At 34.9% G+C, this 25995-nt stretch overlaps 1 protein-coding gene across 3 annotated transcripts in view; it reads right to left on the reverse strand.

Annotated features, from left to right (window-relative positions):
• Window positions 1–15653: 15653 nt before the first annotated feature.
• The window catches only part of LOC127544181 (N-acetyllactosaminide beta-1,6-N-acetylglucosaminyl-transferase-like), a 127037-nt gene continuing 116695 nt past the window's right edge, over window positions 15654–25995 (reverse strand). For all 3 annotated transcript variants that reach the window (XM_051970704.1, XM_051970705.1, XM_051970703.1), the window contains exon 3: window positions 15654–22866. In XM_051970704.1, the coding sequence (XP_051826664.1) occupies window positions 22676–22866 (191 nt within the window). In that variant the 3' untranslated portion in view covers window positions 15654–22675. The remainder of the gene's footprint in view (window positions 22867–25995) is intronic.

Consider the following 25995-nt stretch of genomic DNA (forward strand, 5'->3'; position numbering starts at 1 on the left):
GCCCAACCCAATTAAAAAGAAAGAGAACGGAAGAACCCTTAGCTCTTAAGTCACCTATATTAGGTGGATAATATTTGCAGATGTTTTATTGTAAATGGGAGAACCTTAGAGTGTAAACTTTACTAGCTCCTTGTGAGCATGCCTTGAGGAGGGATTAAAGTTCTGAATTAGTTGCCAAAAGTAGATTTTAGTCTAAACTAAAGGAGAACTGAACAGCCTAGGTGCATTAATGCATTTCTTAAAATTCACTTTTAATATTACTATAAAAGAGCTAAAAACATTACCTCAACTGAAACACTTCAAGGGCAGGATGGGGAAAGTGTTTGGACAAGATGGGAATTGAGCTAAGGTAAATGGATAAATCCATGCCAAAGCCTTGCTACTCACAAAAGTAGTATAGCTAAGAAGTAAGGCATCCAGATCTCTGAGAGTCAAAGAGAGCTTGGAAGCTAACCAGCATGTGATGTCTGATATTTCTAGTATTCTGGGAGTGATCGTTAACCTGATAATTAATCAATTCAGTCATTGTTCTACTACATATACTGAAGAACAGAGAAGATATGTGGCAACTCAAAGATAGAGTATGTAAAGGCATTACTGATGATCAAATAAATGGGTGAAGGGATTCAAGGATAGAATCTAGAAGCATGGCTGGCGATGAAACACTCTGATGAACATTTCCAACCAACCAGCGAGCATTTATTAAGGGCCTACTATGTGCTCAGCAAAGATTTTTTTAAAATGTCCTTGTGTAGTTTGCATTCTAATAGAAGAGACATATAAATAAAGGGTAATAAGCAAGATACCAAAAGTTAGCTGTAAGACAACTGAAGAGGAAGGTTCTAACAGCAAGAGGAACTAAAAAGACCTCTTGTAGAAGGTGGAATTTGAGACAAATCTTGAAGCAAACAAAGGAACTGAAACAGAGATGAGGAGGGAAAGCCTCTCAAGCATGGAGGACAGCTAGTGAGTACAAAGTCCTGGAGGGGAGATGGGAGATCACATTCCAGGATTAGTGGTTAGGCCAGTATATCAGGGCCATAGAATTGCTTGAGGAATATACAGAACAACAAGGGAAAAGTAAGAGATAGAGTTAGATGAAATCTCAACATAACTCTGGGAAGGACCTTTTCACTGAGTGAATTCATATTTAGCATTCGGGAATCCAGGGAAATGTAGTGGTGCTAGCCAGATGTCTCCTTTTCAAAGCCTGAACTTCTCCTCTCCCCCTCTCTGTCTTAGTGCTTCTCTTTCCCTACTTCATCTGTAAAGTGAGTGAGTAGGTTAGGCTAAATAACTCCTAACTTCTTTTCTAGATCTAAATCAGGATCCTTCTGTGCCTGCCACCAAATTTGTGGGACTGTTGTCTTCCCTTTTCTATTCGTTTTGTAAACACAAGAAAATATCACCCTTTCATCTCTTTACTTTGCAGAAAATAAGGTCTACCTATTCCAGGGTTCCCATCTTTTCTTAATTTGCTTATTAAACACTTCTTTTTCCTCCCTTGTGCTTACCAGAGTAGATTGACATTTTCTCTCTGCTCAACAGCATCAAATGATATGTAAGGTTTTGAAACTCTGGGGTTGATAGACTATCAGGACTCAGAAAAGTATAATTCTGAGATAATGGTTATCATGCCACGTTCAGATTTATTTTCCAACACTTACTTCTTCAAATGAGGTCCCTGAGATGCTGCCTGCTTAGCTGGTAAAAACAAACAAACAAACAAACAAACAAAAACAAAACAAAACAACAACAAAAAAAAAAACCTTAGATAAATGGAGATAATCCCCCAGCTCAGTTTTAGATACCTTCTCATTGCATCATAAAGATAAAACAATTTGGTGAGCAACTCTTCCCTCCCTGAGTCTTTGTAAAGAAAACAATTCAAGACAATAGGAATATCTCATCTTCCGGCTTTAAGCCTAAGGGTTTGACTCCCTCAGATTGAACTATAAACCTTTTTTTATCAGTTGGTCTAGGACTTTACTAGTCTTCCAAATCAGGAGGATGGAGGAGGGTGGGAGCAAAATGGGAACATGTTCAGGCTTAGTTGACAAAAAGCACAAGAATTAGAGAAATGAAGTAGAAACTTCACCAGCAGGTTCTTTTATAAGAATCCAAAGAAATGGTATGACCTCTTTAAATTTGATGTATAACTCTTAAGAATGAAAAGCAGTCAGACAAAGGATAAAAGTCTAGACTTGATTCCAATCTCTGATCCTTTTTAGTTTAATTCTTGAGCCTCAAGTTTCTTATCTGTAAAATGGGAGTCACAATACCTATAGTCCCTGCCTCACAGAATGTTTGTAATGTTCACATGAAATAATGTATGGAAAACACCATACTATAGATATGTTATTTGTATTTCAGGACTAGTCAATGAGGACTTGGTTTTACCCATTTGGTGAAAGCCTGATTAACCTGGAATTAGTGGGTGATGGTTTTGTATGTGTGTGTATATATGTGCGTGTATGTGTGTGTATGTATATTACTGCTGCTATCTATGTCAGAGTATATTCAGGGATGCTAATACCTTTCCTCTGAGATTGCCTCCATTAGTATTGTTTGTCCTTTGTTTTTGAATTGGATTTAATTGAGGGAGGGTTGCAAAGCTACAGCATTCAAATAAGTAAATAGATGGATGGTTTATGTACAGATATAAATACTATGTACATGCACATGAATGTATATGTGTGCATATGCACATACATATAAGTATAGTTTTTTTTCCCCACTTCTATCCCCCATTTGAATGTGAATTTTTTGAAGGCCAGAATTCTTGTCTCCTTTTTGACATCCTCAGGGCTAAGCCCCCCTGCCTGCCACATAGAAGGCACTTAAATTTTTTTGACTGACTGTTTTTAGTCTGAGAACCATATGGTGAAGAAATAGCCTTTTGATTGACTGAGTCAGAGAATAATATGCATGTAAAAGGCCCCAACAACTAGGTCTTGCTCTCTTTCCTGCCTGGCTGTGTTCACCGAAGAAGGCAGGGAGCCATGAGCTTCTAACAGGGGAGACAAAGCCAGGCCAGGGACCTACTTTCCTCATTTGGATTGACATGAAGACATGCGCACTTCTCCTTTTTGTATCTGCTCCTGCTGTGTGGGGCAGGTGCTAGATCCTCTTCCCCAAATTAACTACTCAGAGACATCTTCAGATACAAAGAGAAAGCGTTTATTTAGTTCCTGCAGGGAAAGGCCCAGGTATACACCTGGGAACCATCCCAGCTCCCACCACATGCTTGTGGAACCTGACAAGCTCCAGGCTTGTCAAGATTTTAGACTAAAAGGAAGTAACCATCCTTGACCAATGGTCACCAATGTTGTCTGCTTCCTGTGGGTCACATCACTTCCTGTATCTTCCTGTCACTGGCTTAGAGTCTGACCTTTCGGCTCTGGGAATAGGGATCATGTGACTTAGACCTAGTCTCATAAACCGAGAAAACTTCATTCAATCAGTCCTATTCACTTGTCATGTCTATTTTTTCCCGCTTTAGATACAGGTTTATTAGAAATGGCATATAGGAGGCTTTGACCGTGTGAATTTTGAAAGATGAGGAGAACATCAGAAGTCCATGGATTGAACCATGCTTGAGTTTGTGGGCAGTGGAGCCCAATGGAAAACAAGTCCCCAGTAGTAACTTGAAGGCTGCTTCAACTGTTGAAAATGACAGAAGGAGAAGGAATGATGGTGGAAGCAGTCAGAAACTCATGTTGTTCATTCGGGGGAATGCTATATCAGGGGCTCCAATTATTAGTGGTACTAATCAGTTACCAAATCCTCTAGCAGATCATCAACTTTAGGAATACCTTTATCCTCCATTCAGGAGAGATCAGCAATCTACCATCCGAAGATGCATGATCCTTCAGAGCAAGCCCATAATTTGTGGATGAACCTTAATTCCTTTGGCCAAGAGGAAAATACTCATTCATTCATTTAGGAAGTGAACCTGATTGGTGAATGCTTTGTAGTAACTAACTACTTTAAGTTTCAGCCCAATTTCCTGAGGACTAAGATGGTATAAGGGCAGAGAAGCAGGTTTCAAAGGGGACCCAAGAGATCAGAACAATTTTTATGAGAATACTAAGATTTTCCTTTCCAGTATCATTCTCTCACAAGTGAATAGTGGTTTTGTAGAAGCTATGTGACCCAAGAATGAAAGAATGGATGAATCTACAGACATGGCTGGACTGTTTGGGGTTGTATTTGTTTGGTATAAGTACCAACTCATCATCAGAAACTGTCTTTCATGTGAATGCTTTGTTAACAAACACAAGTGATGTTGAAACATACAAAATGTTGAATTATATTTTTTTAATCTCACAGCTTATCTTGAAGCAATTATGTGGACATTTGCATTGATGATGCAAAAGCAATGATGAGTAAAATTGCTGGCACCTTATCACAAATCAAAACAATGACACCAGGCAGTATTAGTAGTTATTGTATTCTTCATTATCACATACTTGTGGTGAAATTTTAAAAAACAGAATGTCCTTTATGTAGCAATAAAAGTTATTAACTTTCAAAAAAAACTTGACTCTTGAGTATATCCCTTTAATAATATATACAATATCACAACATAACATTCTCACTCTTTTTGTTGTTGTTCACTTGGAATTTTTTCTTATTGATTTTCTTTCCTTTTTGATCTGATTTTTCTTGTGCAGCAAGATAATTGTACAAATATGTTTATATATTGGATTTAACATATTTTAACATGTATAACAAAAAATTATGTACAATAAAATGAGAAGTATAAACTTCTCATAAAACATTTCTGCATACCAAAGTATAATCTGCATATCAAAGTACAATGCATTGAAGAAAAGCACTTGCTTGTTTGAGCTTGGAACTAAACTGGTTACTTTTTTCATGTGATCTAATTTTTACCTAAAAGAACAACTGACAGATAAACTAGACTTATTCAGAGTTGGGTATTTGGCAGATATTTTCTTGTCAATTAATAAAATAAGTCTGTCATTTCAGGGCTAAAATTTGAGTTTTCAAGCAGAAATTAGAATTTTTGAAAACTTGTTATTCACCATTGTGAGTCTGACAGCTTCTCAATATTTAACACCTTTTCTGATGAGATCAATAATGATATTAATGAATGTGATTTTTCTCCTTTTTTCCTTTATTTATTTAAATAGTATTTTATTTTTCCAAATATATGTATAGGTTTCAACGTTCATTTTTGTAAGACTTTTTGTAAGACTTTGTAAGACTTTAAAACTTTCTCCCTTCCTCACTTCTCTCCCCTCCTCAAGACCGTTTAGGTTAAATATGTGCAATCCTTTTAAACATATTTCCATATTTGTCGTATTGTACAAGAAAAAATCAGACTAAAAGGGGAAACTAAAAACTAACAATTTAAAAACTACCATCTATCAAGTTTTGGTGCAAGTCAAAGAATATTCAGTTATTGAAAAAGGCCATTAAAATACTCTTTCTTATCCAACTACATATTAGTTCGATGCTGGATTTTCTCATGCATTTCAACCAAAGAAATATACTAAAATAGACAATTAGAGCCAGGATAAAAATACCTGGAATATATAAGGATTACATATTAGTATGTGTAATATACTGTGTTTATCACTAGTGCTAGGAAATATATCCATTCCCATGCCTGAGAAGAATTCTTGATTTAGTTCACTACCACTATTATTACTATTAATTATTACATTATTATTATTATATTATTTAGCCTTTCCACCTTTGCACTTGTTTCTTTCTGCCCTCATCCAGCTTCTATGAGGATTTTATACTTCTCTTACTCTTATATAGATCTGGTTACATCACTCTTTTGTTTACTAGGTGAAATAGAGAGAGAGAAGAGAAGAGAATCCAAGAAAGAGGCTTGGAACACAACCACAGTTAGCAAGTGTTATGTAGAAGGAGATCCAGCAAAGGAGACAGAAAAGAACTGTTAAACAGATAGGAAGAGGAAGAATGAGCATTTTCATGAAAACCTAAAGAGAAGAGGGTGTGAAGAGAAGAGGGTGATTGACAATATCAAAGGCTACAGAGCAATCAAGAAGAATGAGGATTGAGAGAAGTTCATCAAACTTAGCAGGTAAAGCATTCCTGTATGCAAAGCTACTTGGATAGAACATGCAGTTCCGTGATGAAATCAGAAGCCAGAGTACAGAAAGTTAAGAAGAATATGAGAGCAATGAAAGTGGAGGCAGCATTTGTAAGAAAGCTTTCTCTGAATTTAGCCATAAAAGAGAGGAGAAATATAAGATTTTAGCTAGTGAGGATGGATGGATGGAGTGGGAATATTTTGAGGATGGAGGACACATGCACATATTTGTAAGTAGTAAGGAAGAAGTCAGTAGAGGAGTGATTGCACATTAGTGAGGGATTGAGGGTGGTAGAGGAAGCTATCTGCAGGGGTAGAAATGATGGAATAGGAAAACTCTCTGCTCTTCTAAGATTAACCCATTTCTTTCCTGTACAATTCCCTTCTTAATCACCCCTTAACTTATTTTACTGTATTCTTTGCTGTATTCATCTGAACATCCTTAATCTTTTTTATTTAAATAGTATTTTATTTTCTCCAATTACATGTAGAGATAGTTTTCAACATTCATTTTTAATAAGATGTTGAGTTCTGAATTTTTCTCTCTTCCTCTTTTTCCTTCCCTCTTCCCAAAGTGGCAAACAATTTGATATAGGTTATATGTGTAATTATATTTGCCCATTATATCCTTAATCTCTTTTCCTTTACTTAATCTCCTTTTCCTTTCCTTTAATTGAAACTTTTTCAAAGATAATATCCCTTAAAACACTTTTCAATGCCTCCCCACAACTTACATGTTCAAGAGGAGAGTTTGGTATACTCCATACTTCTCAGACCATTCTGCTACTTATCTCTTCAAAGTTCATGTAATTGGATTGCACTATCTCATTCATGTTATGTTATCTCCCCACCTCTAATTTGTTCTCTATTTTCTTCACAAACTTTAGCACCTAACTTACTATGTTTGATATAATGGACTATCTTGGAAAGAATGAGTTCCCTTCACTGTTGTCAAGTTGGGGCTAGACAGTCACTTTCCAAAGAGTCTGTAGAAGGAATTTCTGTTAAGGTATAACATGATCTTTCTTCCAGTTCTGAAATTCTATAATTCATTTCCACCCCATCCTCTGGCATCATTTTTGGGGACTTTATTCATATTGAAGTTTTCTCTATCTTGTTATTATTTTTCATTTCTGATAACTTTCCCATCCATTTCTGTAGTACTATATTGACCTAGTTAACCTCTGTCTCACTAGCATGAGAATTTGTATCAACCTTAAGCCCCGACCTCTGAAATTTTACTCCTGATCACAACCTTCAATCTCTCTATTTCTCTTACTCTCAGGAACAAAACCTCTTTTTTACCTCTGATTAATCTCCTTCTCTGTGCCTTCCATTTTGTCTTGCTTTTCTACTCGGGCTTGAGACCATGGTCAGTTACTTCAGTGATTCACCAGCAGCCACCTTAGGTCTCATCATCTCTTCACTTGCACAATTTCCACTTATAAAACCTTTTATCTCTTTTATGTCTATGTTGTATATATCTATATACACAAGTATTTATTGCTCAGTCATTTCTGACTCTGTATGCCCCCATTTGGAATTTTCTTGGCAGAGACACTGGATGGTTTGCCATTTCTTTCTCCAGCTCATTTTACAGATGAGAAAACTGAGGCATTCAAGGTTAACTGACTTGCCTGGAGTCTCTTTAACAAGAGTATCTGAGATGGTATTTGAATCCAGGATTTCCTGACTCTAGATCCTACATTATGTCACCTAGTTCCAAAGAAAATAAGTGGAAGAAGGGCAGCTAGATGGCACAGTGGAGAGAATATTGGCTTAGGAATCAGGAAGACCTGAGTTCAAGTTCAGTTTCAGACACTTAATACTTGCTAGCTGTGGGACCTTACACAAGTCATGTAACTCCAATTGCCTTTAAAAAAAAAAAAAGAAAATTAAAAAAAAAATGAGTAGAAGGAAATGACGTAGGAACAAAACTAAACTGAGAGCAAGATTTGATGTTATTCCCCTGCCTGGCTTCATTCTTGGCTTTTCATATATTTTAGTGATTGGGAAATTTTTCTAGGCTTTCAGATCAACTATCCTCTTTCTTGTCTCTCCTCATTCCCCTTGTTCTAGTTAGCCATGATCAGAATTTCTTTACAGGGCCAAATTCCTTTTCAAAAGTTCAGTTTCCCACAAATCACTGAGAACTAAAGATCTTTGTGATCCTTAAGATTACACTCCAATAAGGTAGTTCTCAGATAATCTTTCTTATCTTTGTTCTACCTATTTCACAATAAAGACCTCTGCCCTTGTATTCAAAAATCCCATCAAAATTTTGATCCTCTCCTAATACTAAAATCTTATGTATCCCTAAGAGAACTAGTTCCCCAAGATTTTAATCCATTCATTTAATAAAATGGACCCTCACATATTTCCCTTTCTCTCAAGATCCTAACACCTCCCAACAATCTGCCATGGGTCTTCCTGTGATAACTTTTATCTCTGATATCTTTTATCTCATTCATATTGAAACCTACTAATACAATTACTTTTCCTAACACATAGGTCAAACACAAAAAAAGGAGAAGTAATGCTAGCAGGCAATCCCTAGCCTGAAACCAGGCCCAAATAGTCAAAAATCCAATAGTTTACACTGATAGTGGTTCTCAAACTCTTTTTCTCAGTATCTCTACGGTATTAACAACTATTGAGAATATGTCCAAAGAGTTTTTGTTTATATGGGTTACATAATAGATATTTATCCTAAATAGAAAAAAAACTAATTTTGAATTTGTAGACCCTCTGAAAAGATTTCAGAGACTCTCCAGGATTCACTGTACCACACTTTGAGAAACACTGGTCTACAGATTCCACTTTTCCCCTCTTATCACAGCTCCATTTCTTTTTTTTTTTTTTTTAATTTTTTATTTAATAATTACTTTGTATTGACACTCGTTTCTGTTCCGATTTTTTTTTCCCCTCCCTCCCTCCACCCCCTCCCCTAGATGGCAAGCAGTCCTTTATATGTTGGATATGTTGCAGTATATCCTAGATACAATATATGTTTGCAGAACCGAACAGTTCTCTTGTTGCATAGGGAGAATTGGATTCAGAAGGTATAAATAGCCCGGGAAGAAAAACAAAAATGCAGATAGTTCACATTCGTTTCCCAGTGTTCTTTCTTTGGGTGTAGCTGCTTTTGTCCGTCATTTATCAATTGAAACTCAGGTCTCTTTGTCAAAGAAATCCACTTCCATCAAAATATGTCCTCATACAATATCGTTGTCGAAGTGTATAATGATCTCCTGGTTCTGCTCATTTCACTTAGCATCAGTTCATGTAAGTCTCGCCAGTCCTCTCTGTATTCATCCTGCTGATCATTTCTTACAGAACAATAATATTCCATAACATTCATATACCACAATTTACCCAGCCATTCTCCAATTGATGGGCATCCATTCATTTTCCAGTTTCTGGCCACTACAAACAGGGCTGCTACAAACATTTTGGCACATACAGGTCCCTTTCCCTTCTTTAGTATTTCTTTGGGATATAAGCCCAATAGAAACACTGACACAGCTCCATTTCTTACTGTGTATCTTGGTACCTGAACTGCAGAAACTAGGCTGAAAGAAAAATTAATCTCATGATAGCCAAGCATAATAAAATAAGGTAGCTTAAACTCTGTAATCTACAAAACAAATTTCCAGAGATCATATTCAGAAAACAAATGAGTTCTCAGTTTTCCCCTCTTAGAGAAAACCATATTGGAATTTCCTGAAAATTGTTTTCTTTCTCCAATAGTTTATTTTATCTTAAATTTATGGAATAAAATAAACTTTCCATGATATAATATAATAAAAAAGATGATTGTGCATAAAATTGCATATGTACAACTTGCTATTCCTTTTAAATATATATGATAAAGTTATTATGTATTTTTTCTCTTTTTTCCCTCCTGCCCACTTTAGAGATGGCTACCAAAAGACGCGTGTATTTATTTATATACACATAACATATGTATATATGTATATATATATATATATTCCTTTATATGTGCTTTGTAGTTAACTTGGGCATTTATAGTAATTTATAATATAATTTGAGTAATTATAATTTATAATAATAATTTAAATGACTCATTTGTTCAAAGTTGGTCTTACAACAATATTGCTATTACCATATGTAATGTTCTCTTGGGTCTGCTCATTTCATTTTTCATTATTTCATGCAAGTTTTTCCATGTTTTTCTAAAATCAATGCATGCATCATTTTTTATAGCACAATAGTATTCCATCATAATCATATACCACAACTTATTCATCCATTTCCCCAATTTATTGTTTACTTATTCCTTCACATAAAGAGTCAAAAGCAGACATGTGATCAGATATTACAAGCTCATCTCCAGGCATTAATAGGAATACAATAGGGCTGTCAAAGGGAGAGGAGAGCAGGATAACTACCTTCAAATATTTAAAGGACTCTCATGTTAAAGAGAAAATAGACTTATTTATCTTGCCTTAAAGGGCCAGGACTAAGAGTAATGAATAGAAGTTACAAAAAGGAAAATGTAGGTTTGCCAGCAAGAAAATTTGTTGACAATTATAATGGAATGAACTGCCTTCAGAGGTGATGCCATCTTTCTCCTTAGAGGCCTTCAAGCTAGATGATGCTTATTTGAAAAGTATGAGAGAAATTCTGTTCAAGTCCAAACTGACCTAGCTGGCCTCTCAGATTCCTTCCACCTCTAAAATTCTGTGCCCTCTGTACCTTCTGGTTATCTCCTATATATAGATTATTCATACATAGTTGTTTACACATTGTCTCCCCCCTTAGACTAAGCTGCTTAACAGTAAAGATTATTTTTCCCTCTTTCTTTGTAGCCCCAGTTTTTATTATAGTGCCAGTACAGAGAAGACATTTAACAAATACTGATTCACTTAATTTACTGATTTGCCTGTGGTCTGACAGTTAATTAGTTTCAGAGCCACAAATGGACCTGAGTCCCCTGACTCCAAAGCCCAGAGTTCTTAAAATTACATCTCACCACCTTCATGGATGGTTAAAAATAATACCCAGGTCAGGTTGGGGAATAGTAAAAGCTTAACCAGAATAGTAGTATTATCATGAATTTATAGATGAAAAATGTGAGGCTGAGGGAAGTTGAGAGACTTTCTTACATAGCTAGTAAGTGACAGGGGAGGATCTTGTATTCCTGAACTCCAAATAATGATAGCTAACATTTATATGTATAGCAGTTTAAGATTTGCAAAGCACAATTTTTCATAGAGGGACATTGTTGTCATTTGTCTTTCATTCTTGAAGAGGAAGATGACATTAGGAGGTGATGTCATGACATGCAAGGGAGGGAGGGTTGTGCAAAGTCACCAGTCTTACTTTCTTTTCCAAAGTCTTCTGGGTCCAGAAGTAAGATAGAGATCAGGACAACTCCAAATTTCTCTATTATATATCATACTGCTATTTCATGAGAGTGACTCAAAAGTTTCACATTTAGACATACCAATATGCGCATAATTAAACAAGACATATTCTCTAAGATATGTTCTTTAAACACACACATATAGAGTTATCACTGCACATAACAAGCAGCTTTTTCAACTCTGACCAATCTCTTGCTTTCTTCCAAAGAGAACTCACATATTATTAGAAAGTCATTATCCTTCACATCTTTTAGATTCTTTCCATAGCCCATTTGATTCTTGTCTACCTGAGTAAGTTAAGTCTTGTGGGGGATTTGAGTGAGGGGCACAGCTCCCTCACTCTTACAGATGAGGTACCCCACACTCACATAGTACAACAGTCACATAGTCCTGTATTTCTAGCTGGACTAATGCCTTGCTTTGTGGAAAATGCTTAAAGGAATTCTATCAAACTCTAGACAAGAATAGGTATTAAGAAGATGGAATTGATTCAGATTATTTTAATGATCTCCCTTTGAGAGTTTGCATTTATGGATATCACTCTCAATCTACACTGTTTACAGGTTGTCCTCTCTAGCAAGTTGCTAAACTGGTATGTGTGATTCATGTGTACTTACCCTTATCAAAATCTTATATGGCGTAAACTTTTCAGACAGAGCCAAACCGCCTTTCTAATTCTATCAAATTCTATCAAATATCTTAATAATAATTTTTTTCAAGAACTTTTTTATATTTTGGGGTGTGTTCTTGTGAACAACACTTATTTCTATAATACAAATAGAACAGTAAAATAAAGCCAAATATGGTACAATTACAATCACCGATATTGTTCCTAGAAAAAAGATGGAGAAATGCACCCTTTTCCTTTCCTTAGAGGTGTGTGTGTGTATTGGGGAACTATGGCTGTAGAATGTGGCATTGATTATTGAATTTGATTGCTATGTAAAGTTATTTTTGCTTAACCATTTTTCTTTCTAGCTGCCCTCAGAATTTCATTGCTTTTGTAATATACTATTCCATTGTTTTCTGCAATTTCACATGGTTTATGGAATAATCTTATGAAATTTTAATTTCTTTTCCTTCAAATTTGAAGATCTTCCTTCTAGCTGATTACAATTTTTACACTGAAATTATTGTTTAACAATTATGTGCCTTAGAGTTTGAAATAAGTTTTATTGTTGTTTTTATCTTACTGGTACTATTTTTGTAGATTCTCTCTCTCTTTTTTTAAAATAATTTTTTATTGACAGAACCCATGCCAGGGTAATTTTTTACAACATTATCCCTTGCACTCACTTCTGTTTTGATTTTTCCCCTCCCTCCCTCTACCCCCTCCTCCAGATGGCAAGCAGTCCTATACGTGTTAAATATGTCACAGTATTAGATTCTCTCTCTTGATGTCTCTCTGTAGTCAAAAATCCTGGGCAATTTTTTTTATTATTGTCTACATCATTGTATTCAGATTTTTAAAAAAATTTAACCTTTGGAAGATTTATGATTCTGAAGTTATCTGAATATTCTATCTTCAAAGTCAGACACTTTGGTTTATATAGAATTCAGGCATTTAAAAAATTGTTCTTTGTTTCTCATCTTTCATGTCAGTATTTTTGCTTTATAATCTATTAATCTCTCACTTTAAAAAGAAATTCTCCATCATAGATTCATTCCCACCCCCTAATCTCCTGACTGTATTTTAAAATTCTGCATTGAGAGCTCTAAGTTCTGACCTAAATTCATATATTATTTTTTTCTCTTATGAATTTAATTTCTCTTTTGAATTATTGTGTAGTTTCTTCTTGTTGTTCATTCAATCTTGGGAATCCCTAGAATTCTGTATTTCATCAAGCATTGGTTCACTTTTTTTTGTATGAATATTTGTTCAAAACATTTGCTGCTTCATTTTTCTTTCTGGTTTTAAGATTCTCTTTGGTGATTTATCAACTTTTGCCACCAGGCTTTTATTTGGACAGGGGTTTTTTTTGTTGTTGTTGTTGAATTCATTGATGATTCAGTCTTGTTTTTTGTTTTATTTTACTTCTACTGCATTTCTGGCCCTTTCCCTTTTGCTGGTAGGTAGACTTTCAAAGCTGGTCTGCAAGTCCATCTCAGTATATTCATGTTGGGGGAATATAGGATAGGCTAGCCTTGTTATTTGCCCTGAATATTCTTTGTTGGGACAGACTTGTTGACCCCACTTGGGCCAGGGCTTTGTTCTTTTGTCTTTAGATTTTTTACTGTCTCTCTATCTTGATTCCTTCCTCTATTCACCTTTCTTATGGCTAAGCAGAATCACTGTCTCTTGTTTGTTGTAGAGTGGACATAGAATGTTTGGGAGTGGGTGAGGGTTCTAGTCAGGTTCTGAGGCCCTATGAGGTAGGTGCCTCACCTAGGGCTGCTCCCCAATCAAAAGGCAGTCTACTCCATTCTTCCTTTCCTTAAGTTTCATGTGGATAGCCAAATAGGAATAGGAAAATGATAGTCGAGCAGTAGTTTGCAGCAACAGGGACTTCCTTAAATGAACTCTAAGTGAGCATTAAGGATTACAGTTCTTGACCGTTAATTTATAAGTATTTTACTTTTGGGAGATTGACTACCAAAAGTACACTTAGCTAAAAATTCTCTGCATCGAGTACATAACTCCTTTGTTGAGGAAGGTTAGAGATTTAAAGTGGTTTGGAAAAATGGATTAATTTAGCTTCCTGGTTATAAGGCTTAGAAGTCTCAGATAAAAAATTCTATACAAGGTACAAGCCACCAAGATAAAACTTCAAAACAGTAAGGTGATTTGCTGTCTGAGATTTATGGAGTCATTATTTAGATATATTCTGAGTCTGGGGCTCAGTTTCATTCTCCATAAAATGAGGGAAAGGATATTACAAATATCAGAAAGTAGAGATATTCAAAAAGTCATGCCCCAAAAGAAAGATGTCAAGAAAAATGGAGGTTCTGAGTTTTTCTGCATTGAAAGACTTCAAGCAGACTTAAAATGTTGTATAGGAGATACCTGGTCAGATATAGTTTAGGATAGATTATGTCCAAGATAATTGTGAGTGATATTATTTTTCCAGAGAAAAAATAAAGAAATACTATCCTTCTTTCTTTGGGTTATACATGCACATCCTCCTCCTCCTCCTTCTCACATTTCCTTATGAATCATGTTGGGAGAGAAAAATCAGAACAAAACCGAAAACTATGTGAACAACAACAACAACAAAAAAAAAAAAAAAAAAAAAACAAGAAAAAGGAGAAAAAAGTGAACATAGCATGTGTTGATTTACATTGTTTCCAAAGTTCTCTCTCTGGATGCAGATAGCAATTTCCATCCAAAGTTTATTGGGATTGCCTTAGATCACTGAATCGTTGAGAAAAATCAGGTGTTTTATAGTCGATCATTGCTGTTACTGTGTACAATATATTCCTGGCTCTACTTGTTTCACTCAGCAGAAGTTTGTATAAATCTTTCCAGGACTTTCTAAAATCAGCTTGCTCATTATTTTTTATAGAACAATAATTTTTTTTTCTTTTTAAAAAAATTATTTATTTCTCTTACACATTGCTTTAATGAATCATTTTGGGAGAGAAAAATCAGAGCAAAAGGGTAAAACCATGGGAGAGATTATTAAACAGAAAAAAGAAGTGAACATAGAATGTGTTGATTTACATTCAGTCTCCATGGTTCCTTTTCTGGATGCAGATGGCATTTTCTGTCCAATGTCTATTGCTTTGGATCACTGAACCACTGAGAAGAATCCAGTCTTCCATAATTGATCATTACACATTCTTGCTGTTATTGTGTACAATGTATTCCTGGTTCTGCTTGTTTCGTTCAGCATCACTTTGTGTAAATCTTTCCAAGCTTTTCTAAAATCACTTTGTTCATCATTTTTTATTGAACAATAATACATTATCTTCATATACTACAACTTAATCAGCTATTCCCCAGTTGATGGCCATCTAGTCATTTTCTAATTGTTTACTACCACAAAATGAGCTGCTGCAAACATTTGTGTCCTTGTAGGTCCTTTTCCTTTCTTCATGATTTCCTTAGGATACAGATCCAGTAGAGATATTGCTGGATCAAAGGGTATGCACAGTTTGACAGCTCTTTGAGCATAGTTCCAGACTGCTCTCCAGAATGGTTGGATCATTTAAAGAACAATAATATTCCATTATTTTCATATATCATAATTTATTCAGCCATTCCCCAATTGATGGACATCTATTCATTTTTCAAAGACATATTATTTTTCTAAGGCATATTTCTTTTGTAAAGCCTACTAAAAATACAATTTATTTGATTGAAATCAAGATTAAACAAAAAAGCTTGAGAACCATTACAGCTTTGATATTGTAAAAACAGTGACCAGCTTCTCTCATTACTCTGTTGACTGGCAGAAAGATGCTAGGGGAATTGTGCTTTCTTTTTTATCTCACTCAACTGACATTTATAGCTAATATAAGTTGATACCTTGTCTGCAGTTAAAGTCTGAGAGCCGCCTAGAATATTGATAGATTAAACAACTTGGCCAGGGTAACATAAAACATTAATACACTACTAAAATTCAGAGTTGTTTATGTATCTTATTAGATCTTTACAAATAGCTCTCTGTGATTGGAAAGTAGTTTTTATAGAGGAGGAAACTGAGGCACAGTGAAGTAAATTAACTTGTCCTAATTCTCACAAGAGATGAGTAGCAGAGTGGGAACTTGAAGATGAGTAATTTGAAGTGATTCCAAATGTAGAACATCCAAGTACTTAGTGATCTCTGACTGGACAAAAACAACTAGGTGCCATAATGGATTAAGTGACAAGCCTGGAGACAGACTTAAGTTCAAGTCCAGCCTCAGATGATTGCCAGCTGTGTGTTCCTTGGCAAGTTACTTAACTCAGTTTGTCTCAGTTTCCTCATCTGTAAAAATGAGGAGAAAGAAATGACAAACCACTCCAGTATCTTTGCCAAGAAAACCTCAAATGGGGTCATGAAGTTTGGAAAGAACTGAACAACAAACATTAGGCAAATTATTTTGGGGAAGATGTATAAGGCAAAGTCCTTGACTTTAAAATTTTGGTATCTATTGGGAGACAAGTCTAATATGCTTGAAATAACAGTAAAATAAAATAGGATATAGTTTAGTCGTAAATTATGTGATGCAGACTTTTAGTACTATATATTCCTGGTTCTGTTAAATAAGAAACTGAAATAAGATAAATGTGGGTCATAAGAGCTTAGAAAATGGATTTGATCTGAGACTTAAAGAATAGGTAGTTTGATTAAGCAAAGGGAAAGAGAGGTGATTCTGTGAAGGAGGATCTACAGGAAAGATGGCATGGAGATAAAACCTAAGCATAATGTGGTGAAGGTACTATTGAAGAGAGGTACTGATGATAACAAAAATGAATTTGAAAGTCATGCATGGCTATCTTGAAAGTCAATCAGATAACCTGAGCTTTTCATAGTACAGGAAATAAGAAATCATGGAAGGTTTGAATAAGGGAATAGAATGAAGAAAGGATTATTTAGGGAAAATGAATTTACCAAAAGCATCTAAATATTGGTTAAACTCAGTCTTTCTTAATTTTTTTGTATTGAGGATAACTTTGGGAGTCTGCTAAAGTCCATCATCATAGTGTTTTTAAAAGCATAAAATAAAATACTGAGGATTATAAATGAAGCTAATTACATTGATTACCAATTTTAAAAGAAGTTCATGCTTTCATATTAAGAACCCCTGCTTTAACTGAAATATTTAACCTGTTCATATTTAATTTTTATATGTTAAAACATGGGAATTCAAAGGCACTAATATTGATTTTTGTTATTATAATACTGAGTATGGCATCACATGGGACAGTGATAGAGCCTGGACCTATGATTTTGCTGATATGGAAAATTCAACAAAATAACTTCTTCCATTAATAGAGGCTAGTAGTACCTTTTTAATTTGCCATCTTAGAAATGCATACACCGTATGCATACACCTTATATATATTCAAGCATAATGATTTTAATCTAGACATAAATTACCAATCTATATGACATTATTAAAAGACTAAATTATTTAAAAGGTCATTCGTTGTTCATTTTTTTTCCCGTCATTTTCTACTCTTTGTGACCATTTGGGGTTTCCTTGGCAAAGAGTAGTTTGCAATTCCTTCTGCAACAGCTAGGTAATGCAGTGGACAGACTGCTAAGACCTGGATTCAGGGAAAACTCATCTCTATGATTTCAAACAGAGCTTCAGACACTAGCTGTATAATCCTGAGGAAGTAAATTGTTTAACCATTTACCCCAGTTCCTCATCTGTAAAAAAGGGCTGAAGAAGGAAATGGCAAGCTACTCTTCTATCTTTGCTCAGAAAAGTCCAATGGGGACACAAAGAGCCAAGTCAAATGACTGAAAAATAATTTATTTCTTTTAAATTTTGAAGCCTCTATTTCCCAAAAGTTGGTTTACCTCCCCCTAGTTCTTCACCATTTTTTCAACAACCATTCCTGGATCCTCTGGTACTTAAACCTTTCAGTTATTTGTTGTTGTTTGTCCTTTATTCTAGAAGAGGACCATGATATAAGGGAGGTGATGTTATCCATGACAAGCAAGTGAACTGGAAGTGAGGGAGATCAGTGCAGGTCACTTGTCTCACTTTCTCATCCAGAATTATTTGGGTCCAGGGGCAAGATATAGATCATAAGAACTGGAAATGGCCCTGGATGCAACAGGAGACCTTGATCTTTTTTAAGCTAGATTGCACCCATTTAGTAATTAAGGTGTGGTAGCAATTGGGACTATTCTTTCAGATAGTCCAAAAGGAAAAAAAAATCCAAATAAATAAGTAAATAAATCTGGAAGGAAAGGCCCTCAGGGTTTCTGGCCAAAACAGAAATGACAGCTGTTTATATTCAATATGAGTTAATCAGGACTCAAACAATGACCAATTAGGACTTGCCTATATTGATAATCAGTGAGAATCAGATTGGTTTGGTTTAAGATATGATCCTTAAAAAAGAAATCTAACCAGTAAACCCCAAAATATCTTGGGAGGTCCAAAAGGAAAGAAAAAAATGCTTTTTAAGAACATTTGTTAGGTAAGGATGTGATAGCTTATGTGGGCAGAGAGGAAAGGGAAGAAGGGTAGAAGAGAAAGTACAGATACTAGGCTTCACATGCTGGCCTGACACTAACTGGCTGTGGAATTTTGGGTAAGTCATTTGTTACTAAATCTTACCTATGCCCTCTGACATCTACGTCTTAATAAATGTTTCAAGGTATGCTGTTAAATATTTAAGAAACAGATTTCTGAAGGGGAAAAAATACAGACAGGACACACTTTTAAATTTAATTTACATTATTAATATTTTATCCATCACTTTAAAAAATTCTAAACAATCAACAAAACCATCAATCAATCCTATTTTGTTAGTATTTATTGATTTCTAAGATGTAAATGTTCATTTTAAATTGGTTAGAGCCAGCTCCAGCATACTACTGATTAAAGTTTGAAAAGCACTTTATAAATATTATCTCATTTTGTTGTCACAACAGTAATAACCTTGGCCCACTATAGTTGGGTGGCTTCAAATATGTTTCATTTATTCATCTTGATCTTTTCTACTATCCCATTTTGTAAATCTGGGCCCATAATCAAATCAATACTACTACTGCATAATGCTTTTAAATATGTTTATCAAAAGTCTAGAGTAACAGAACCCATGCTGTAAAAGATTCTATTAAGGTAGAAAGGTTTCAAACGAAGATTCAGTAATATATGGTATCTGAACTCTGAGGACCAGATTAAATAAGTTTGGAATGTTATCATTGAAAGGTTGGTAATTTTCAGCTAAAATCACTAATTAAAAAAAAAAAAAAACCAAAAAATTCCCAGTACCTAATGATACCTAGATTGCTTGGAAGATTCTTAAGATAATTTTGAAGTAGTTGGGACTTTAAGGAATTGGTAATAATAATTACTAGCAAGCATTTATGAGGCATTTTAAATAGGAGTATGCTGGTAAATTTTTAACAACTAGAGTGCAGAAGAAAAAATTGAAGACTAGACACATTTTAAAATTTAATTTGCATTATCATTTTATCCATCGCTTTAAAAAAATCTAGACAATCAACAAAACAAATTAGTCCTCTATATTGATTTCTGAGATGTAAATGCTCACAATGAAAATTTTTTAATTGGTTGGAATTATAATACACCACTGGTTAAAGTTTTAAAAGCACTTTACAAATATCATCTCATTTTATTCTCACAACTATATGAACGATAGATGCTATCATAATCCTTATTTTACAGATGAGGAAATTGAGGTTAAGTGAATTGCCCAGGGTCACACAGCTAGTAAGTAGCTGAGGCTGGATTTGGACTCCAGTCTTCCTGATTTTAGGTCCACTATGATCTATACACTTTGCCACCTAGCTGCCTAAATTCTATGTGGTTAATTCTCTCCAATGATGAAGACTGAAACCCATCATTTCACTCTTCCTCCCCATTCTGTATAATTATACTTTATGTCTACCCTTAAATTTGGTATGAGGTCTGAACCTATCATTCTACTCTTCGCCCCATTCTGTGTAAGTATACTTTATGTCCATCCTTAAATTTGATATGAGGTCCATTCAGTGTGCTAGGAATATTCATGTTCTCTTGACATTGTATGAATTCTAGTGGACTACATAGGCTTAACTATCCTATGATGCTCCCTTGTTCTTGCCATATGATTGGTCCATTATTTTTCCTTTTTTTTAGGCCAGAGGTGTCAAAAAGAATGGCACCTTTGTAGCCTGAACTAGATTCAAAAGTACTTGGGAAATATTTAACAAAATAAATATACAACAGAGATAATGTTAGTTTGGGGTTTTCTAAAACAATATACAACTTCAGGGATGCTTGTATATGGTCTAGTATATGTATATGCTTATATGGTTATACAACCAGTACATGGTTGTATAAAGAGGTCTAGTCCTACGTCTTTATACATGAGTTTGACACTACTATTTTGCTTTGAATCATTCCCAGAAAATTAAAGAAAGTTCTCATTTTCTTTCATTTCTTTTCTTTCAATCAAAGAATTTTTATGTGAGAACTGCCTTCACATAGTGACCTTTCTCAAAGGATTTTAACCAATGAGTCAATTAACAACACAAGCAACTCTATACATTGTCCTATAAAAGTGGAAAACAATATATTAATTTATTTAAATGAAAATATAACACAAAAGTCATTCAAAACAAAGACATAATCAGTAGTTTAAATGCCAAGCAGACCAGTGATCATCTGTCAGTCTGAGGCTCCCCTCTAACCTGTTCTTCCTGAAAAGTGTGTAGGAGAGCTCTAGCTGAAGTGTAAACATCTATTCCTGAAAGAGTTCTCCTGGCAAAGTCCAGTGTATAAAACAGTCTTTTGTTTCCAGAATATTCATTTAGACCTTCAGAATCTGTTTTCTGACATCACTGATAGCAATTTGGTTGGTTTTTACTCACCAATTGATCACAGTTTATTCTTTAACAGGAAAAGTCATACTTTTCCCTTTGGCAAAGTTGGTCCCGTTAAATGTGACACAGGTATAAGTTTGAATAAGCGCAAATTACAGATAAAAAATACTATTTTCCTATCTAAATATATACTACTGGTTCTCTAGTAAGAATTTTAATCAGAAAAAAACTGCAGCAATCCAAAGTATTGATAGGATGACAACATAGACTTCAATCAAATGTTACTGAAGAGGCTGCCTTTTTTCATAATGGGAACACATTCTTTTGATCACAGTAAAATGGCTTAAGATGACAGTGTGATTGACTTTTCCTCTAAAGAAAAAAAAGTTGTCCCAAATTCTACTCTTCTTCTGAGTAGGTTCCAGCTTCAGAAATGAATGGAATGTTTTAACAGGAGGAACCAGTTACTGAAGAACCTGTAATATTTCCTCTCAAGGTGGTTGGCCAATTTCCTTGTGTATTCCCTTCTATTCTTGATCTCAAACTGGTTTCCTAATCTGAAGCTTCCATGATCTGACAGTAATTCTGGAAAACTCAGGTATGGGTATCTTAAACCCTGACTGTATCATGCTAAAAGAATGAGATCCTGTAATTTTCTAGAACCTCTATATTTCCTAGTGCTGAGGTAACTGCCTCCATTGATTTTAAGGGTCTTAAAATCTTCTTCCTGTGAATGAATGCCTAGAATTACTTATTTTACTTTATTATAAGGAAGACAGAAAGAAGAATGGGAAATAAAACCCTGTACTATTTTATATTCCTATAGTGATAACACATGGCAAAGCTATTTTATACTGGCTCAAGATAAAGCTCTGCTAGACAGAGTACAATCTACTCTCTGGGATGTTATTTTTAAGAAAGCATAGAAAGAATCACATTAACATGTAGTGATTAGCTCAGACACCACCACAGAGAGTTCAAGCAGCACTTAAGAATTTACTCCTTTTCAAATTCTATAAACATGTAAAAGTGCATTGTCTTCCTACACAGAGGAAGGAATCCATGCTTTAGTAAAGTTGAAATTTTCTTCACTTCACAACTTCTCCCAGCAAATATCTAAGATAGCATCACAACTCCTTGCTCAGAAGATAAATATAAAAGAGAGCCAAGGGCACAGAAAAACCTGGAGTTTGTAATGGAGAAAGCATACAGTCTTCACAGACTTTTTTTTTTTCCAATGAAGTAGATGTCATTCAGTGTTTCAAGCCTTGCTCTATCCTTTGCTGGAGATGTGGCACTGTTCTAAGTCAGAAATAATTCTTTCTTGGAGGTGAACTTATTCTGCATTGTCATAGACATGCCAACAAAAATGTAGGCTTTCTTCTTTATATTTCAGTATACTCTAGATATCCAACATGTAGCTATAACAAAAGTCTTAAATAAAATGGTCCAATTATTTTGTCTATAATATATCAATAGTTGAAATTTGTAGAATGAAAAAAGTCACAGGTGTCCAAGTCACAGATATCCAATCAGTCCATGCTCATTACTTGGAATGAAGCTTCTGCTTTGGTCAATGTTTCATCTTGAGTGGCCAAAACGTTCATTGTCATCTCAGAGCTAATCCTTGAAAGCTGTGATTGATAAAGACCAAATCTTTAAGGAAATGAAGAGCTCCTCTCCAAACTGAAAGTCCTTAATTAAGCTTTTGTTTCCATCTTGATTCCCTTGAATCCTGGAATCAAGGAAGATCAAAGATACCAGCTTGATTGTACTGGAGTTTCACTTTGGTTTAAGGCTCTTTCTCTAAGCCTCAGCTCCAGGCATTCTAAAGTAAGTGGATATGTTTTAAGCTCAAACTTGTTAGCAAACATATTGGGGGAGTCATATAACCACTTTAAGTCGCCATTTCCAAAGATGCAAATTCCACGTATGTAGTGACCTGTAAATGAAGAGAAAGCAAGGAAAAAAGTTAAAAAACTGAACACTTGTTTTGAAAGGACTGGAGGTATGCTTTCGATCTATAAAAACATATTTTTTGTTCCTTGTCTACTTTGTGCCTAGCATTGGTTAAGGTATTGTACAAACACAACAGAAGTACAACATTATGAGCTATGTCCATGGGGAGCTTACAATCATAGAAAAGATATGGGTTTGCACATTAAAAATTGAGGTAATATAATGCAAGCCAGGGTAATAATATGTCTAATGGCATTTGAGTGGCACTTACTATAAGTGCCTAAGAGTGTAGAAAGAAATCACCATAGACTATTGTATCCACCAAAATTGAATTGGAGGAAATGATCTTCTTGATGCTTAGTGTTAATGGATTAATGGGTAGTTCTCACATAAAGGGATCTATTTTGTTGATCTGAAATAGACCCCCAACAGCCACTAGCAGGTTGTATCCATAACAGGTAGTATGGGAAAGACATGAGTAAAAGCCAGAGGGAATAATGTACATAGAGTTATAAAGAAAAAAAAAAAGTACAATAGGATTTAATATCTGGAAGGAACTTGAAACAATGTATAATTAATATGTTTTATAAATGTCAGCTACTACTATTGTTCTTATAGGTAATTGGGTCTAATACTTTTAATTTGCAGGAAAAAAAAATTAAACTCAGAGTGAATGACTTATACAAGATTATATAACTACAGCATATCAGAATTTTTGGAGCATTATAATTGTGTGAAATAGTAAATGGAAAGGCAAGTTGAATCTAGATTGTAAAGAGCCTTAAATCCCAGACTAAGGAACCTGATTTTATTCTGTAGTTATTAACAGTTTTTGAGCAAGAAAATTTTGGGAAAGTAGCATTTTTAGAAAATGAGTTTGACAGGGCTATACAATGGGAAAGACTAAGAATTCCATTATAATAATCAAGGCTGGAAATAATAAGTGGCAAGTTGGATGTCTCCAGAATGGAAATGAAAGGAAAGATTGGATATATGGAATTATACTCATTAAAGTCTAAATAATTAAAGGTATAAGAAGAAAAGGACATGGAGCAAAAGTTGTCCTGGAGATGATTCACAATTAGAATGAAAAATGAGGAACTAGCAAAAGGGATAGAGGAAGCAGGGCTAGAGAGGAATTAAGAAAGAAGAGAATCTCAATGAGAGAATGATCAGGAGTGTCAAATACTTTAGAGAGATTAATGAGAATGAATATTGAGAAAAGGCCAAAAGGCCATTGCATTTGGGCAATTGAGAAGTAAATAGGAATGTATATTCAGTAAAGTAATGGGGATTAAAATTATATTTGAGAAGAATGAATTAGCTACCAAAAAAAAAAAAAAAGGAAGCAGTAAGAACACGTTTTAGGAGTTTGGTGGTAAATAGGAAAAAACAAATAAGAACACAGCTTGAAGAACAATAGAGTGATGGCTGGGTTTCATAGAGAGACTAAAGTCAGGCATACTTGAGCAAATTTTTAAGGGAGAAGGAAGGGCGCCTCAGTGGGGGAGAAAGTAGAGATTAGAAGAAGGGTCAACATTCCAGAGTGGATGAGGGGGGATATGATTGGTATAATGGATACTTGATAGCCTTAGTAAGGAAGAGGGATATATCGTGTAAAAGCAGAGAACATTCTCCCCATACCAGTACATGTTCCACATTTGCCAAAGTAATTTTCATGAAACATCAATCTGAGTCACTCACCTACTCAGTAACTCTCCATGCTAACAGGATCAAACATAAATTCTCTTGGTTTTCTTTTAAAACCAATAATAATTTTGCCCCATTGGTCATCACACTATTTCTGTAATTGAGGCAAATTGGCCTTTTCTATGTTTTGCATGAAAGATACTCTGATGTCTTGTGCCTTTGCACCAGCTGTCCCCCAAGTATCAAAGGCAATGACTTCTAGAACTTTTCGCTTCAGAGAATTCTCTCTTCTTCTTTTAAGACACAGCTTCAAGCATGATCAACCACCTGAAGCCATTTCTGATCTTTTCAACTAATAGAACTCTCCCTCCCAAAATACCCTGTACATAACTTCTTTTCATTTTGTTGTTTATTCACTTCATATTATATATAGAGAGGTATGTATATATATATATATATTTATATACAGTCACTAGTTATGTCTTCCATTACAATGTATGCTCCTTTCAAGTGGAGACTGCATCATTCATTGAGGCAGTTGGTGACATTGTGGATAAAGTACCAGACTCAGGATAGACAGAGTTCAAATCTATCCTGAGACATTTACTAGCTGTATGATCCTGAGCAAGTCACTTATTTCTATTTGTTTCAGTTTTTTCAAATATAAATGAGAATAATAATAATAATAGCTACTTCCCAGGGTTGTTTTAAGGATCAAATGAGCTAATATTTGCAAAGCAGTAAGGTGCCTGACACATAGTAAGTGACAAATATGATTATTCTGACTATTAATTGTACTCCTATCCCTAGGCACCTAGAATGATACTGTCATTTTTTTCTGTCATAGCCAACCTTTATGACCCCTTTGGGAGTTTTCTTGGCAAAGATACTGGAGCAGTTTACCATTTCCTTTTCCTGCTCATTTTTACAGAAGGTGGTACATAATAAATACGTGTTCAATGATTGCCTGGAGAAATACACAAAGGAAATAAGAAAAACCTTGTAAAGAAGCTGCTGAAAATCAATGAGATCTCTTTTGGAGGTCATGGCAGCTCTGAATGGATTTGTAGATTTTATCTAGGAACACAATGACCAAGGAGCTAGCTTAACCAAAAGTTGAGGGGAGGGTAATCTAGGGGGTTACATGAGCAACAATGAAGAGGCTGACCATTGTTATCCACGCTGTGTAGAGAGTAAAAAATATTCAAAAGTGAGTTAATAAATTTCGTGAACTTAGAAAAAAATTGGATTATAGAAGTATATTATAATATAGACTATGCTCTGGGTATATGGAAGAAAAGGAAATGTGAAGAGATTTTAATCTGTGACAAGGGAGTTTGAGGTTTTAGAGTACAATCCTAAGTAGTAATTGGTAGATTGAAGGAAAGGGAAGGACTATGAGGACAGAGTGAACTAAGAAATTAATGCAGAGGCAGTTAGGTGGCACAGTGGATAGAGCATC

The sequence above is a fragment of the Antechinus flavipes genome, chromosome 1, assembly GCF_016432865.1.
Source record: "Antechinus flavipes isolate AdamAnt ecotype Samford, QLD, Australia chromosome 1, AdamAnt_v2, whole genome shotgun sequence".
NCBI lineage: Eukaryota > Metazoa > Chordata > Mammalia > Dasyuromorphia > Dasyuridae > Antechinus > Antechinus flavipes.